This window comes from Danio aesculapii, chromosome 2, assembly GCF_903798145.1.
Source record: "Danio aesculapii chromosome 2, fDanAes4.1, whole genome shotgun sequence".
Lineage (NCBI taxonomy): Eukaryota > Metazoa > Chordata > Actinopteri > Cypriniformes > Danionidae > Danio > Danio aesculapii.
In genome coordinates, this window is record NC_079436.1 from 7737285 (window position 1) to 7755878 (window position 18594).

Below are 18594 nucleotides of genomic sequence, written 5' to 3' on the forward strand. Positions count from 1 at the left end.
CATTGTCAGACAAGAAACCAGTCTGAGATGATTTGCGCTTTATGACATGGTGCGTTATCCTGCTGGAAGTATCCATCAGAAGATGGGTACACTGTGGTCATAAAGGGATTGGACATTGTCCCAGTGTGGTCTTCTGCTGCTGTTGCCTATCCGCCTCAAGGTTGGATGTGTTGTGCATTCAGAGATGCTCTTCTGCATACCTCTGTTGTAACGAGTGGTTATTTGAGTTATTGTTGCCTTTCTATAAGCTTGATCCAGTCTGGCCATTCTCCTCTAGCATCAACAAGGCATTTGCGCCCAAAGAACCGCCGCTCACTGGACATTTTCTCTTTTTCAGACCATTCTCTGTAAACCCTAGATATGGTTGTGCATGAAAATCCCAGTAGATCAGCAGTTTCTGAAATACTCAGATAAGCCTGTCTTGCACCAACAACCATGCCATGTTCAAAGTTACTTAAATCATCTTTCTTTCCCATTCTGATGCTCGGTTTGAACTGTAGCAGATCGTCTTGACCATGTCTACATGCCTAAATGCATTGAGTTGCTGTCATGTGATTGGCTGATTAAAAAATATGCATCAACGAGCAGTTGGACAGGTGTACCTAATTGGCCGGTGGCTTAGCCTAACAGCTAAGTGGCTGGTGACTGTATATTCCATGTGACATCATGTACCGTTCATTCAAATAAAAGAGAGAGAAAAAAAGCAGAGTGAAATGTGATCAGGATGAGTTACTGTATTTCCAAGGAACCACTGAATTGAGCTTGTTGGGCTATTTGCATTATGAATTTGCATTATTATATTGCATCCTGTTGTTTTTGCATTAACCAGCTGTCGGGTTAGTGGCTGAGTCAGTCTTATCACATTGAAACTATACACCCTTCCACCAAATTTAGAGTCTTTTGGCTTTATTTTAAAGCAGGCATGTTAAATAAAGCAATCTAAACATGATGTGTCAAACATGTAACGCCACCAGCTTCTTTAAATAAATCTCAGTCCGGACTTTGTCCATATATCACACAGAACTGGTTGCCAAAAAAACAAATGTGTTTTTAGAGCGTTGTGTCTTTCATGTCTGTAACACAAATGACTTTCATTCATTCATTTTCCTTCAGCTTAGACTGTTATTTATCAGAGGTCGCCACAGTGGAATGAACCTCCAACTATTCCGGCATATGACTTATGCATTGGATGTCCTTCCAGTCATAACCCAGCACTCTCGCGTTCACACACACATACACAACGGCCAATTTTGTTGACCCAATTCACCTATAGCACATGTGTTTGGACTGTGGGGGAAACCGGAGCACCCAGAGGAAACCGAAGCACCAAGAGGAGCCCCACCCTCCCACAAAAAAATAAATAAATAATAATAATAATTGCACTCTCTATTGTGAAAAATATATGCATGTACACCTCAAATAATAGTGTATTATTTATAGTGTAAAAAAAAACACAAAAATGCTTTTAGAAACAGTTGAATTCCCCCTCTCGTTCCTCACAGTGGTTTGGCCCACTGCCTCCTTTCCCAGTTCATTTCACCGAGTCAGGTGTGCGGCTGCGGCTCAATTAATGTTGAATTGCAGTAAGTAGGGTAGTTTATTCACTTTAAATAAAGCAATTGTCTTTAATCTAGTTGATACAGACTCATTTAATAATTAGTTGAAGCAAAAATGCTGATTACCGATGTAACTTTTCCTGAATATGCTATATTAGCGATTTAAATATTACTCATCTAGTTAATGTTAGTTAGTTTACAATATAGCTTGTTGCATAGTGCACTGAAACTAACATGCCTAAGCCATTTCCAGTGCATTGCTTTACTTGTATTGACTTGGCATGATGTTACTTAACATTAACGGCCACAGTTAGTATATTGTTTAACTGTGTATTAACTTAATGAGCACTGTGCTATGTCTGTAAACAACATAACAAACAATGCAATAGTTCGGTTTAAAGAAAAATCTGCTTTGTCATTGAACCTGAGAAATAACAATAACGACGCAGTCTCCATGCTACGATAATAATGATAGAAAAAATGTTTTTCATTGTGGGGATATACAGTTAAAGTCAGAATTATTAGCCCCCCTGTTTATTTTTTTCCCAATTTCTGTTTAACGGAGAGAAGATTTCTTTCAACACATTTCTAAACATAATAGTTTTAATAACTGGTTTATTTTATCTTTGCCATGATGACAGTAAATAATATTTGACTAGATATTTTTCAAAACACTTCTATACAGCTTAAAGTGAAATTTAAAGGCTTAATTAGCTTAAAAAGGGTTAATTAGGTTACCTAGGCAGGTTAGGGTAATTAGGCAAGTTATTTTATAACGATGGTTTGTTCTGTAGACTATCGGAAAAAACTACAGCTTAAAGAGGCTAATAATTTTGACCTTAAAAAGAAGAAAAAATATTATCAGACATACTGTGAAAATTTCCTTGCTCTGTTAAACATAATTTGGGAAATATTTTAAAAAGAAAAGAAATTCAAAAGGGAGCTAATAATTCTGACTTCAACTGTATCCTTATAAGTACTATTAGCCTGTATTATTTGTTTCCCCTTCAAAAATTGCTCATGAGAAATGTTTTATTTATTTTCCCTCCCTATTGTCCCCTGTTAAATGAAACTTAAGCCCATGGGTTGGATGAGTAAATTTTTCTCAATATGGTATTATTAAAGGGGTTCCGTGTTCTTTCAGTATTAGTGTTATTATAATACTAATGACCACTAGAATCAAGAGCGTCTGTGCTCAGCATCTCACGCTTTCAAACGCCACCGTGCGTTCACTGCGTGTCAGGATTGGTGTCTGAGGCACAAGTCATTTATTAAATGAAGAAAAGATTCACACAGCGTCTCTTATCGCAGCAAATTCCATTTTTACTGTTAATATTTGCCGCCAGATAATCAGGAAGTGATGATTTGTTCACTTTGACTCGTTGGATGGAAACGCTGCTTTATTAGCACATCTTTTCTGCGATAATCCAGTTTTGCACACAAAGTTAATTCACATTTTTGGATGGAAACATAGTTTATGTGTGCGACACAGAAGTATAGTTCAGCTTTTACTGTGGCTCTTGTGTTCTTTTGCTATGCTAACTGTGCTTGTTTTAGTTTTTTCTCAGAAGGGGGTTTTGACTAGAATGCTCTAGTTTTTACACCATCATGGTGATACTGATGGTGTTCTACTTCCACAGCAGAAAACGCAGCATAACAAAACCTTCTCAATACCAATGTACAAAACCGAACTTGCTCTGTTTTTCAGGACTTGGCTTGTTGCCTTTTGTTCTCATATTTGCCTTCGCTTTGTTTTGACAGCAATCAGTGTTGAGTATCATAAAGCTGCCGTCTTTCTTATCTGCTCTAAATCATGCTAATATGTGATAGAACAAACCCTGACACAGGAAGCCGATCAGCACGTTCCTGAGCAAACAGGCAAAGGCTGTTGACCCAAGCATTCAGGCTGACTTACGCTCAGTCCTAACATGTCAATGTCAATCCTCATCTGGTCATCCAAGTCTCCTTTGGGTGAGATCTGATTAAGCAGGTGGAAATATGCCCTGGAGTCCTGAGAGAGGGAAAAAAGGGCTCTGTTTATAGTCAGTCTTAAGGGACAGGCAAAGACAGTTCAAAAGGATTTAATGTCAAACCAGACCAAAGGCTAAAGTATATGATAAATATATGTTTGTAACAGTGTTGTTTAAAGGTCCCATGAAATTAAAATAAAGTTTTTAAGATATCTATAAGCCAAAACAGTGACAAAATTTGCATTTAGAAAATATAAAACTGATGTAAACATGTAAAGCTTATAGTTTGTCACTTCCCCCCAAATAAATCAATGGTTTTATTCATGTCAACATCGTGCCACCTGAATACAACTTCATTGTCATATTTAATGTCAGAAGAAATTAATAATTTAATCATTTATATTTCAGTGATAACTATAATAGGCTAATTTGCTCCTAAACACACATTTCTTATTATTATGAATGACAAACACAGTTTGAAAACTTGCATCCTTGTTTGTTTCTATCATTAGATATAATTTTATATATATATTTTTTTTGTAATGTGTTAGTAGGTAATATATATATATATATACAGCGGGGGAAACAAGTATTGAACACATCACCATTTTTCTCAGAAAACATATTTCTAAAGGTGCGTTTGACTTGAAATGTTCACCAAATGTTGGTAACAACCAAAGAAATTCATATATGTAGAGAAAACAATATTTATTAGTTTACAAAAATAAATTATGTTTAATAAAATGAAATGACACAGGAAGTATTGAACACATGAAGAAAGGGAGGTGTAGAAAGGCAGTGAAAGCCCAGACAGCAGCTGAAATCTCTCAGCTGTCATTCAGCAACCCTCTGCCTTTCATCAGTGTAAATGAATATTAGCTGTCTCAGTCCAACATCTACATTAGCAGGAGGATGAAGATGAAATCAGGGTGGACATTTCAGCAAGACAATAATCCAGAACACAGCCAATGAAACTTTCAAATGCTTTCAGAGAAAGAAAATAAAGCTGTAGAATGGCCAAGCCAATCACCTGACTTGAATCCAATAGAATATATGTTCGTAACAGTGTTGTTTAAAGGTCCCATGAAATTAAAATAAAGTTTTTTAGATGTTGGTATCAGTATTGTTCATTTTAAAGATATCTATAAGCCAAAACAGTGACAAATTTTTCATTTAGAAAATATAAAACTGATGTAAACATGTAAAGCTTATAGTTTGTCACTTCCCCCCAAATAAATCAATGGTTTTATTCATGTCAACATCGTGCCACCTGAATGCAACTTCATTGTCATATTTAACATCAGAAGAAATTAATAATTTAATCATTTATATTTCAGTGATAACTATAATAGGCTGATTTGCTCCTAAACACTTATTTCTTACTATTATGGATGACAAACACAGTTTGAAAACTTGCATCCTTGTTTGTTTCTATCATTAGATATAATTTTTTTTTTTTTTTGTAATGTGTTAGTAGGTAATATATATACAGCAGGGGAAACAAGTATTGAACACATCACCATTTTTCTCAGAAAACATATTTCTAAAGGTGCGTTTGACTTGAAATGTTCACCAAATGTTGGTAGCAACCAAAGAAATTCATATATGTAGAGAAAACAATATTAATTAGTTTACAAAAATAAATTATGTGTAATAAAATGAAATGACACAGGAAGTATTGAACACATGAAGAAAGGGAGGTGTAGAAAAGCAGTGAAAGCCCAGGCAGCAGCTGAAATGTCAGCTGTCATTTAGCAACCCTCTGCCTTTCATCAGTGTAAATGAATATTAGCTGCTTCAGTCCAACATCTACATTAGCAGGAGAGGATGAAGATGAAATCAGGGTGGACATTTCAGCAAGACAATGATCCAAAACACAGCCAATGAAACTTTCAAATGCTTTCAGAGAAAGAAAATAAAGCTGTAGAATGGTTAAGCCAATCACCTGACTTGAATCCAATAGAATATATGTTCGTAACAGTGTTGTTTAAAGGTCCCATGAAATTAAAATAAAGTTTTTTAGATGTTGGTATCAGTATTGTTCATTTTAAAGATATCTATAAGCCAAAACAGTGACAAAATTTTCATTTAGAAAATATAAAACTGATGTAAACATGTAAAGCTTATAGTTTGTCACTTCCCCCCAAACAAATCAATGGTTTTATTCATGTCAACATCGTGCCACCTGAATGCAACTTCATTGTCATATTTAACATCAGAAGAAATTAATAAATTAATCATTTATATTTCAGTGATAACTATAATAGGCTGATTTGCTCCTAAACACTTATTTCTTACTATTATGGATGACAAACACAGTTTGAAAACTTGAATCCTTGTTTTTTTCTATCATTAGATATAATTATTTTTTTTTTGTAATGTGTTTGTAGGTAATATATATACAGCGTGGGAAACAAGTATTGAACACATCACCATTTTTCTCAGAAAACATATTTCTAAAGGTGCGTTTGACTTGAAATGTTCACCAAATGTTGGTAGCAACCAAATAAATTCATATATGTAGAGAAAACAATATTAATTAGTTTACAAACATAATTTATGTGTAATAAAATGAAATGACACAGGAAGTATTGAACACATGAAGAAAGGGAGGTGTAGAAAAGCAGTGAAAGCCCAGACAGCTGAAATGTCAGCTGTCATTTAGCAAACCTCTGCCTTTCATCAGTGTAAATGAATATTAGCTGCTTCAGTCTAACATCTACATTAGCAGGAGAGGATGAAGATGAAATCAGGGTGGACATTTCAGCAAGACAATGATCCAAAACACAACCAATGAAACTTTCAAACGCTTTCAGAGAAAGAAAATAAAGCTGTAGAATGGCCAAGCCAATCACCTGACTTGAATCCAATAGAATATATGTTCGTAACAGTGTTGTTTAAAGGTCCCATGAAATTAAAATAAAGTTTTTTAGATATTGGTATCAGTATTGTTCGTTTTTAAGATATCTATAAGCCAAAACAGTGACAAAATTTTCATTTAGAAAATATAAAACTGATGTAAACATGTAAAGCTTATAGTTTGTCACTTCCCCCCAAACAAATCAATGGTTTTATTCATGTCAACATCGTGCCACTTGAATGCAACTTCATTGTCATATTTAACATCAGAAGAAATTAATAAATTAATCATTTATATTTCAGTGATAACTATAATAGGCTAATTTGCTCCTAAACACACATTTCTTACTATTATGAATGACAAACACAGTTTGAAAACTTGAATCCTTGTTTTTTTCTATCATTAGATATAATTATTTTTTTTTGTAATGTGTTTGTAGGTAATATATATACAGCGTGGGAAACAAGTATTGAACACATCACCATTTTTCTCAGAAAACATATTTCTAAAGGTGCTTTTGACTTGAAATGTTCACCAAATGTTGGTAACAACCAAAGAAATTCATATATGTAGAGAAAACAATATTAATTAGTTTACAAAAATAAATTATGTGTAATAAAATGAAATGACACAGGAAGTATTGAACACATGAAGAAAGGGAGGTGCAGAAAAGCAGTGAAAGCCCAGACAGCAGCTGAAATGTCAGCTGTCATTCAGCAACCCTCTGCCTTTCATCAGTGTAAATGAATATTAGCTGCTTCAGTCCAACATCTACATTAGCAGGAGGATGAAGATGAAATCAGGGTGGACATTTCAGCAAGACAATGATCCAAAACACAGCCAATGAAACTTTCAAATGCTTTCAGAGAAAGAAAATAAAGGTGTAGAATGGCCAAGCCAATCACCTGATGTGAATCCAATATAAAATAGAAATTAAAGATCAGATTTGAAAAAACTCACACCTGAGCAATGCATGTGATGCCATTCTCCATATGAGAGGCGTCTTTAAGCTGTCATAACCAAAAAAATGTTTAATATAAAGTATTAAATACGTTTCAGTAGTTCAGTACTTTCTCCTTGTGTCATTCCATTGTTATTACACATAACTCACTTTTCAGATTTAACAGTTTTGTTATATTTTTAGGTTTGTATTGTTTGGGTATTTACCAAAATCTTGTTCAAATCCATGTCAACAGCTTCTTTAGAAATATTATTCCCAGGAGAAAAACCTGACGTGTTCAATACTGAATACAGAGATCAATATATATTTGTCATGTAAACTCCAGTCATTCATTAATGTCAATTATGCATAACAACTGATAACGATGACGGATAAGGAAGCTACCTTGATATCTTCACCGAAGTTTCTGATCTGTTTCCATCCAGCAGCTTTGAGGTGATAGTTGACCCATCGGAGCAAAAGGTCCTCAGGGGACATTGACATAAGGTGGTCCAGCTCTTCTGACTCATCCAGCAAAGCAATTAGCGCTACACACACACACATAAATACACAGACAAGTGTTACTGGAATCCTTTTAAGAGGTGTAAATCAGTCACTCACGAACATGTGTGCTTTTATTTATTTATGGCAGCAATTAGAGCCTCCATTTGGATAGCACTGTGATTACAAGAAAATCTATTTAGGCTATCAGAGCAAAGTAATGACCTTCGTTGCGCGAGATCTCGATGTCAGCGAAGAGGCCGATTTTTATGATTTGCCACAGGAGGCCGAGCACAAGGTGAGGGGTCCCGGCTTTCATGTCCTGTGCGTCGATGTTGACCACCGTACAGCCGATCGCAGAGGCAGAGTTGAGAGCCAACATCAAATTCTCCTGCATTAGTTGAGAGACACAAACAAGTATATATATAGGAGATGCAGTTTAAGTCATAACTATTAGCCTACTGTGATTTTTTTTTCTTTGTGAAATATTTCCCAAATGATGTTTAACAGAGTAAGGAATTTTTCACAGTATTTCCTATGATATTTTTTCTTCTGGAGAAAGTCTTAGGACGTACTCACAATATGCTATCCGAACCGTGCCCAGGCCCATTTCCCGGATTGTTTGACAAGTGTGAGTACTCTGAATCAGGCTTAGGCGCAAGTTCACCTGGCTGGCCCGGTTGGAAGAGGTGTGCCTGAGCACGGTTCACTTGGGCGGTACACTTTTAATGTGGGTGCAAAGCACGCTTGAGCCCGAAACTGAAGACGAGGCGTGACTTTTAAGGGACTGTTTCATATAGATTTATTAATCATTCTTACTGTTCAATGAACGCAAACTGTCGTAGATTATTAAAGACGCAAACCCCTCACTGCTCCTTTAGCAAACCTCCTAATACCTGCAGCAGGAGGACTTTATGGTTGTTTATGAGCATCAAAAGTCGCTGATTCAATTCAATTCAATTCACTTTTATTTGTATAGCGCTTTTACAATGTAGATTGTGTCAAAGCAGCTTCACATAAAAGGTCATAGTAAATTTGAGCAGTGTAGTTCAGTTTGTAGTGTTTAAGTTCAGTTCAGTTTAGCTCAGTTCAGTGTGGTTTCAAAATCACTACTGAGAGTCCAAATACTGAAGAGCAAATCCAACGATGCGCAGCTCTACAGATCCCAAATCATGCAAGCCATTGGCAAAAGTGAAGAAAAAAAACCTTGAGAGAAACCAGGCTCAGTTGGGCACGACCATTTTAATTTCTCCGCTGGCCAAACGTCTTGTGCAGAGCTGCAGTCTCAGTGGCGGAGGCTGGAAGCTGGCCTCAGCGAAGACTCGTCTGTCTCTGGAGCGTCACAGGAATCAGTTTCATGTTCTCCACTCCTCCATGACCACCACAGTAGCTGCTCAGGATACGGCCTGGTCCAGGATATGGAAACCTTGGGATCATCTCGTCGTTGGTCTTGGATCGAATCAGTGACTTCGCATAGTCCGCATTTGACTGCGTGTCACTGCATCCCAAACGACTGAAACGATATAACTAAAGAAATCTCCACTGTGCTGAGCGAGAGTGCTTACTGAACAACGCATCATTGATGACGTAAGCGTGCCCAGGCCCGAATGTAATGTGAGTGCGGGCCGCCCGGTTCAAGGCAACTGTACACAGTGTGAGTATGCCCTTATTTGATTCATTTCGGCTAGAATAAAAGCAGTTTTAAATTTTTTAAGAACCATTTTAAGGTCAATATTTTAGCCCCCTTAACCTCCTAGGGCTGGAGTCCACATTTGTGGACAGCACATTTTAGCTCTTGAGTGGCTATTTAAAATACTTTAAATGTTTTATATTTTGTTACATACATACAGTGTCATCCAGCAACTGTTTTGCAGCATATGAAATGTCCTAAACCCTATTTTTAACTGTCCAAAATAGGAAACATTTTTGTTTTTGCTCTCTGATAGTCGAAGCAAGTTTAAAAAAAATTCTATGTTAAATATGCATTTAAAAAATTCAGGAAAAAAGTGTTTTCATTATCATTTTTCTCTAAAAGTACATCATATCAAAAGATGATACTTAGATTTTTATTCTAATTAGGTTCCAATTAGTCCAAATAGCAAAGATAAATAAAAAAAATGCATGTAAAAAACACCTTGGGCCTAGGAATGTTCCTAAAAACCAATCAGGTTTTTTTGCCCTCGAGTCCGAGTATCTACCGATATCAAAACCTGATCCGATACTTCTATAATACATTAAAAAAAAAGAATAAAAAGTGAAGAAACAGATCCAGGATGTTCCTTATGTTTTTATTTATTCACCTTTTTTTAACATTAAACAACTCTGTTAACAAACAGAGCACTTCTGTGAGGTAGCCTGAACAATCAAGTAATAAATAACATCAATTCTTCACTTTTCAACTTTAGTGCAACAGTAAATATAAAAAATCTAATATAAAAACAAATAGCACCTCAACTTAAAACACCCGGCAGGCATGTAAACAAAAAATAAATAAAAGTGCCACAGTGTTTGCAAAGCCGCTAATGTGCTTTTAGGAACTGCACTCCTAACTCTTGCTGTCATCACAGTAGGAAATGTATGTTTTTCTTAATAAAAACTAACATCTCTAACATGTCAGGTTTGAGTCTGTTTCTGTTCTCATCAAGAACGTTTGCAACAGGACTAAAAAACTCATCAACTTTATAATACTTCCACACCGCAGACATACTCGCCTCCGCTTCAAGCTGCTTTGCCGGCAGTGATGTCATGCCGCACTTTTGCTGTGAAGTCAAGAAAGAGGTCTGACTCTGTGCCACTGCATAACTATAGATGTGTTAAAAATACATATATATTGGAGTCTTGACTGGGAGGTAACGTCCAATTCAGATCGAGTCTGAAACTACGTGATCGGGCCTGATTTCCCATCTTGTGATCAGATCTGGACATCCCTACCCTTAATTGTCTACTAAACAAAACCATCATTATACAATGTTTTGCCTGATTAACCTAAATAAGCCTTTAAATGTCACTTTAAGCTGTATCGAAGTGCCTTGAAAAATATCTAGTAAAATATTCTGTACTGTCATCATGGCAAAGATAAACCAAATCAGTTATTAGAAACGAGTTATTAAAACTATTATGTTTAGAAATGTGTTGAAAAATCTTTATTCCATCAAACAGATATTAGGGGAAAAATATACAGGGGAGTTAATAATTCAGGAGGGATAATAATAAGTGTATTTGTGGCACTAGACAAAAGTCCATTCAAGGTTCCTACTCTAAGCTAAACTCCCTAACTTTTCCCTGATTTTCACTGAAAAAAAGCTGAATTTCCATGACCTATAATGAATAGAAATGCTACATAGGCTCATTGTGAAAAAAAGGCAAGCCATAAGGCGAAGACACAAGGGAAAACAAGTTAATAACAATGTGCGCTAGCAAAATAAACACTGTAAATTCAAATTTCACACGGACACACTAACTTGAACTTGAGTCACTGCGAGCAGTTTAGTGCTATATGTCGTCATGCTAACTGAAAGGCTACTGGCAACAGAATCTGATTAGTTGTTGTTACCTATAGGCCTTGCTAATGTTTTTAGTGTTAAAGGGTCCTTAAGATAAACACCTCAAGGTTAAAAAATGTTTAAGTGGTTTAAGTAAAGTGGTTAAATGAATGTAAATACTGTAAATAGAGACAAAACGTGTACAGATATATCAGATATTGTGTGTATTAGGATTTTTTTTTACACAATTATATATATATTTGTCATATAATCTAGTTCAATAAGTTTGAAATAATTTATTTTTAAAAACAATATATATAATAAATATTTATTAAAATTTTAAATAATTGCTTTCTTATTGTATGTAGCTTCAAATGAAATTATTATTTTATTACTATTATTAATAATAATCATAATAATAATAATTTTAAAAAATTAAATAATTAATATTAGAGTCATTTCTGAAGGATCATGTGACTCAGAAAAATAGAGTAATAAGCTGAAAAAGCATCATTAAAATCACTGGAATAAATGATTCAATTAAATGATAAACTACTTTGAACAGTTATTTTATAGTGCAATAACATTTCACAATTTGTATTTTATTTTTGATGAAATAAATGCAGCCTTGGTGAGCAGGAGAAGCTTATTTTAAAACATTTAAAATCCTACTGACCCCAAACTTTTGACTGGTGGTGTACTGTATATGTGTGAATGGGTCTTAAAGATGGTGAAGATGGGTTAGGGCAAACCTCTCTGAACATGTAAAGATCGAATGTAAAGTAATTAAATATGAAAAACACTGTAATAAAACTTTTTTGTGTGCTTTTCTCTATATTTATATATAATATATTTATAATATCAGTGCTTAATATAAAATAGTATGAAATATCTATTTACACAATGTAATACAGTACACTGGGAACACTGTACAATGTATTTATAGTACTAAGATGAACAAACCATGAGCAATATACAGTTGAAGCCAGAATTATCAGCCCTACTTTCATTTATTTTTTATTTTCTGTTTAAAAAAAATGTTTGTTTAACCGAGCAAGGACATTTTCACAGTATTTCCTCTAATATTTTTTTCTCTTCTGGAGTAAGTTATATTTGTTTTATTTCGGCTAGAATAAAAGCAGTTTGAAATTTTTTTAAAAACCATTTTAAGGTCAAAATTATTAACCCCTTTATTCTATAGTTGTCACGATCACCAGCGATCGTAACTTCCTAGATCGCTGGGTCTCACACACAATAACCTATGGACTACAAATCCGCCATTCATGGACTACATATTCAGTCATGCCACACACGCACTCACACCTGCTCCAAGTCTCTACTGATTACACTCGCACCACCTGAGGATCATCAAAGACTGATTACAAACACCAGTTAAGCAGCACACACACTCATTCACATTGTCGAGTCTTGTTGACATTTCAACGCGTTCTCCTAGTCTTGTTTTCCTGTGTTTTGACCCTAGTCTTGTTTACCTAGTTCTCCCTGTCTGCCGACTGCCTTCTGACCTCTCGCCTGATACATTTGACTACGATTCTAGACTGCCTTTATACATCTGTTTGCACCTGTGTTGACCATTGCTGGCCTGACTTTGATTAAACCTGCAAGTGTATCCAAACTTCAGTTGTCTCTGTCACTCCCCGTGTTACAATAGTTGACCTTTAATGTCAATATTATTACCCCCTTAAGCTATATATATATATATATATATATATATATATATATATATATATATATATATATATATATATATATATATATATATATTCGATTGTCTACAGAATAAACCTTTTATACAATGAATTCTCTAATTACGCCAACTTGCTTAGTTAAACAAGTTAAGTCTTTAACAGTCACTTTAATCTGAATACTAGTATCTTGACAAAAGAAATCAGTTATTAGACATGAGTTATTAAAATCATTTTGTTTCGAAATGTGTTGAAAACATCTTATTTCCGTTAAACTAAAATTGGGGGAAAAATATACAGGGGCTAATTATTCATGAGGGCTAATAATAATCACTTCAACAAGTAAATACTGATAAGTCAAAGTAGTAATACATTTAATAATGCCTTCAATAGTATAATATGAAGGCATATTGGTTTTTATTTTACTTTTGACTCACAGATTACATGAAGTTGACCCTTTTTGTTAAATTTGAAAAGAGCGAAAGTACTCACAGTCATTGTGAACGGAGTGCATTTCTTGTTGATGACCCGCTCATCGATGGTGTCTGGCTGTGACAGGTTAATCATTTTACTGTAAAGAGAGACGACAAAGAGAACATTAAACATGAAAAAAATGATAGCCCAGCATATTTAACGGCATGACAAACAGAGAGCAGCCCAGAGTAAACCACAGTTAATGGTATATTACCACAGCAAAATTCCATCTTTCACGGATTTGAATAAACTGTCAGTCCCGGGGTCCATCGGGATCAGATGTTTGCAGTCGGGATCGTTTGCCAAGGCTTTATTGACCCAGTTCACAAAGGCCACTTTTTCTTCATCTGAGAAGAGATGGAAAAACAAAACATTAGCAGAATGACATTTGGACCACTTGTGTCAGGGGTCATTAATTGACACATCTCTTTTCAAACCGTTCACAGTTTTCAGAATTAGTGCTCAAGCACAGCACAAAAAGTGTTCATAGCACTTCACTTTTTCCACAGTTTTTTATGTTACAGCCTTATTCCAAAATGGATTAACTACATTTATTTCTTCAAAATTCTACACACAATACCCCATAATGACAATGTGAAAAAAGATTTGTTGAAATTATTGTATGGTCTAAGAGGGTTGAGCTTATTCTCTTAATGAGTTATGGGTGTGGTTTGGGAATAAACCAATCAGAGTCTCATCTCTTATTCCTTTTAAGAGTCAGTTGCAACGCACCATGGCGCATTTGCTATTTACATGGCAGACTTTGTAAGTGGAAAAACTGAAAGCTTCACTAGCAAGATAACAGTTAAACAAACCATCTGCAGCGTGAGGGTAAAGAATGAGCCTCCTTCATTCTGCCTCTTTACTTTCTCTTTCTTTTTTTCTCTTTAATGTATTAGGAAATGGTGTTGTATATATGAAGACATCCATTAGCCTACATATTTAATTTCATTTGTTAGGTGCAAAGATTTGTTTAAAAACTATTTCTAAATTCAGTTCTAATTTGGAGTTATTTCCAAATATGTTCTATGCTCCATATGGTCCAAAACCCGATAGGTGGACAAATTTAAGCTTGATTTTAATAAAACAAATATAAATATGCATATAATAATAATAATAATAATAATAATAATAACATTATACAAAAGCAAGTTGTCATGAATGAACTGAAAAAAGCCCCCCGAGATGAAGAATGCATGCAGGCAGTGGTTTTTATATTTATATTTTATTATATTTATTTAGTTATTTATTTAATAATTTTTGTAATATTTTAATCATTTAATTCTTTTTCATTTGTAAAGATATTTGCATACTGCTGTACATCCTGTGTGTATTAAGCAATGTGTACGCCTTTAAGGCGCATAAGTAACGCACTCTGCGCTGGACTTTAGACCTGCTTTCAGCTGGTCTATAAATTGGGCAGTCTTTTTTAGTTCCTCAAAATAGCAACGTGCCAACATTGCACCTTAACACACAACTTTTCTAGACCGGCACAACCATGAGTTCACAAAATGGCACAAACGGATTTGCTATTTAAACAGCGTGGCGCAAAACGGGAAAATTAGGGTTGCCCTGGTCTGAAAGTAGCAACACATTGCTGCAAACATGTCTTGCGCATTATTGCACCGGGTGTATGATAGGGCTCATAATGTCTTTGCAGCTGACTGCTTTAAAATTTTAAGTCAACTTTTAATTTTTTTTAACAGTGCAAGTACACTATAAAAAAAGTTCTCAACTCAAAATTGTAAGGCAACTTGCTGCAGAGGTTTTTCGAGTTGACTCAACTTTCAACATGTACTGCACTTGACTCGATTTAAGTTGAGTAAACTCAAAACTATCCTGAAGCTGGTTTCCCTTAATTTTTAAGTTGAGTCAACTTATTTTTTTACATTGTAAATGCTAAAATGAAGAAATCAAACTTTTAAATCTCAGCTGAATTCTTTACTTTCATTAAACAAACCGTTTTAAACATGCAGTTAAGTGGTTTTTATGAGTAAACTCAACACTGAGCTCGAAAACAGTTGACAATTTGTAAATTGGATTTTTTTTACACTGTACAGTTTAACAAAGTGACTTATACTGACATTTTAGTTGTTTGAAATAATATAATGCATAATATCATAAATAATATAATGTTTAATATATAATAAGAAATATAATGTTTATTATGTAATAAAAATTATATAGAGAAATAAGTCTGTAAAATAACAGAAAATGAAGCTGCAGTTTATTAGAAGGCTTTTGTACTATAATATACAACACCAAAGCAGACAATATATCACTTTAAACTATTTAAAGTGTTACTAAAAGATCAAAAGAAAAGATCAAGGTCTTATAATGCAATTCAAAAGCATAAATAAACAGGAAAAAAATTTAAATTTAAAACAAGAATCACAAAATATGGAAAACTGCTATTATTATAATGGATCTTTTTTGACAGTGTACTTTATAGTGAAATACAAGTGAAACGGTTGTTTAGCTCAATAACATTTCCTCCACACTAAAAGCCCATCCAAACGAAGAGTGGTCTCGTAATTATTGTAATTACAGTATTCAGAATAACAAGCATTCACATCCTCCTACAACTAGTGATTACAACTTTACACTTGGAATTTTAGGTATGTTCGCGCCATATTGGAATTACCATAATTACAAGACTCCAGCTTGTTATATGCATCGTAGAACTCATAATTACAATTTTTTTTTTCTGATTGCTTGTACCACATGGAACTGTGCATCTCACATGGAACCAGAGAAAAAAAATGTATTTGACCCGTTATTTTTTATATTTATATTTTTAAAATGATGGATTTTTTTTTTTTTTTTGAAGCACATGCTCATTGAAAATACATGCCTATACATATTCGCGAAACCTTAAAATACATTGCACTGTGTACATTTTGTTGTACATTTCAGAAGACAAATCCACTACAGGACACTGTCTATATTATTTCTGAATATTTCTGATATCTGAAATACTTTTTGTTGTACCTTTCAGATACACATCCTTCTTCACTGTAAAAAATGCACACAATTGATTAGTGTTTAGATAACATGGAGTTAAGTTAGCTTATTGGTGTTTACAAATTTAAGTGAATTGAAGATAAAACAGTTAAGATGCCCACCACCCATAAAAAAACAACAACTTATAAATAGACTATAAATAGTTTGAACAAAGAACAAACACATTTTTTGAATATTGTCAACAGGCCTTGACATACAAATCACCTAACACGCTACTGACCTTAATTTGAAAAGGAACAAAGGTTGCTGATGTTATACTGCCACATAACCTTCATTTTAACTAGAAACTGCTGTCAAATGTATGCAGAATATGTAAAGGTATTCAAACTTAATCTGAAAAAATGCAATACGGCTTAAGGTATGAACCGAGATACTCTCATAGCAAACCGAAGTTTACGAAGTTGCTTTTGTATACGTGCAGTGTGAAAAAAAGCCAGAACAAATTCATTCGGCTTATTCCCTTTATTTAACAGTAGAACGAAGTGCCAACTTATTCAGCATATGTTTTACACAACGCATGCCGTTGCAGCTGCAACCCAGTACTGGGAAACACCCATACCCTTTCACATTCACACACATCTACTCATACACTTCGGCCAATTCCCAGGTAGCAAAGAATTGTGGCCCAGATTTGGCATTAAGCTGGCACAGCAAGCATTCATCCGGCACTGGCATAAAGCATGTGGGCCAAACATGGCCCGGGTTTGGCACAGGTGGCACCGTCTTTAAGGCGGTTTTGCTTTTGTATAATTTTATAACACCATCTGACTAGGACCTCTTTAGTCATTTTTAAGTGAGACGCTAATGGTCTAATCCGATTCAATGATTTATGCTAAGCTAAACTACAAAGTGCTCCCTACAGATACAGAGACTGGCTGAATAGACCATTAAGCACGGTCAAAGTAAACTGTTAAATTTACTCTAAAATAAGTATATTTTCAAAAAAAAAAGTGGAGTGTTGCTTTAAGAATATTAGATTTTTATAATGCCTCGTTCACACTAGCAGCGACTTTGTAGCTGCCTCTTGATCTGGGTGGCGATCTGCTGCAAACGCAGGTCTGTGTAGGTCTACAGCATGGAGAATACAACCGGCCTCTTAACGAGCTGAGAGAGGATTATGTGAGCTCTACTGGTACTCCTATTGGCTGTCGGTTAAGAAAGCCGCTCCTCATTTGCATAAAGTTGAAGGATTCTCAACTTTGTTGCATTGATCGACATGCCCACGAGTAGGACTTCTTTGGTCATTTTTGAGCGAGATGCTAATGGTCTAATCCAGTATTTCTCAACCACATTCCTGGAGAACCACAAAGACTGCATGTTTTGGATGTCTCCTTTGTCTATCACACCTATTAAAGGTCTTTTAGTCTCTGCTAATGAGTTGATGATCTGAATCAGGTGTGTTTCGTTATGGAGACAGGGGCTGCTTCTCAATATGCGTTCTTCAGCAGTCTTGCGTCCTCATGTAACATCATCATCAGCTGCCAAAGTTCAGTTCCAATACTCAAGACCGAAAGATCGAACGACGCGTGAAACTTCCCGGATGTGATCTTGATATCGAGGATGCACCAATGCAGACTTGAGCGCCGAACTCCCTCTAGAAGTCCCAGAAGTCATTGCGAGTGGAGGTGTGAAGCGCAGCATTTTATATAGATTAATTATTAAAGTTCAGAGACAGAACTTATTTACCTCAGGAGTTTCCCTAAATGAAACGGTAAAAGTAAACATCACCATGGACATCTTAATAAAGGAATGAACACATAAAGGGTGTTTGTTTGCTGAAAATTGTATTAAAATCTGTTTTGTTTAAATTGTGCAACGTATACTTATAATGTTTTTATACATTAGTATATATTTTGAAAAAGGGAAAAACTAATCGTTGTATGAATGCTGAAATGTTTAAATAATTTTCCATTAAAAACGCGTGACCATCAGGATGAACCCAGCATCTCATTTCTCACAGAACGCCTTCTCTGTTCTCCCGAGTTCGTTCTTCCAAGGACACCTGGCAAGACCGGTCTCCACAAGAACGCAAGTCCGTTCTCTGCGTTCCTTGAATTGAGAAACAGCCATGCGCTGCATGC

General features: G+C 35.1%; 2 protein-coding genes across 3 annotated transcripts in view; both read right to left on the bottom strand.

The window, feature by feature from the left end:
- Positions 1-18594, bottom strand: part of dipk2aa (divergent protein kinase domain 2Aa) — a 419818-nt gene that overhangs the window by 231571 nt on the left and 169653 nt on the right. The window lies entirely within an intron of this gene.
- pls1 (plastin 1 (I isoform)) overlaps positions 1-18594 on the bottom strand; it is a 60610-nt gene that overhangs the window by 22439 nt on the left and 19577 nt on the right. For both annotated transcript variants that reach the window (XM_056471909.1, XM_056471917.1), the window contains exons 5-9: positions 13704-13836; positions 13508-13586; positions 8053-8218; positions 7732-7874; positions 3472-3567 (exon numbers count right to left, since the gene is read on the bottom strand). In XM_056471909.1, coding sequence (XP_056327884.1) covers positions 3472-3567; positions 7732-7874; positions 8053-8218; positions 13508-13586; positions 13704-13836 — 617 coding nt within the window. The remainder of the gene's footprint in view (positions 1-3471; positions 3568-7731; positions 7875-8052; positions 8219-13507; positions 13587-13703; positions 13837-18594) is intronic.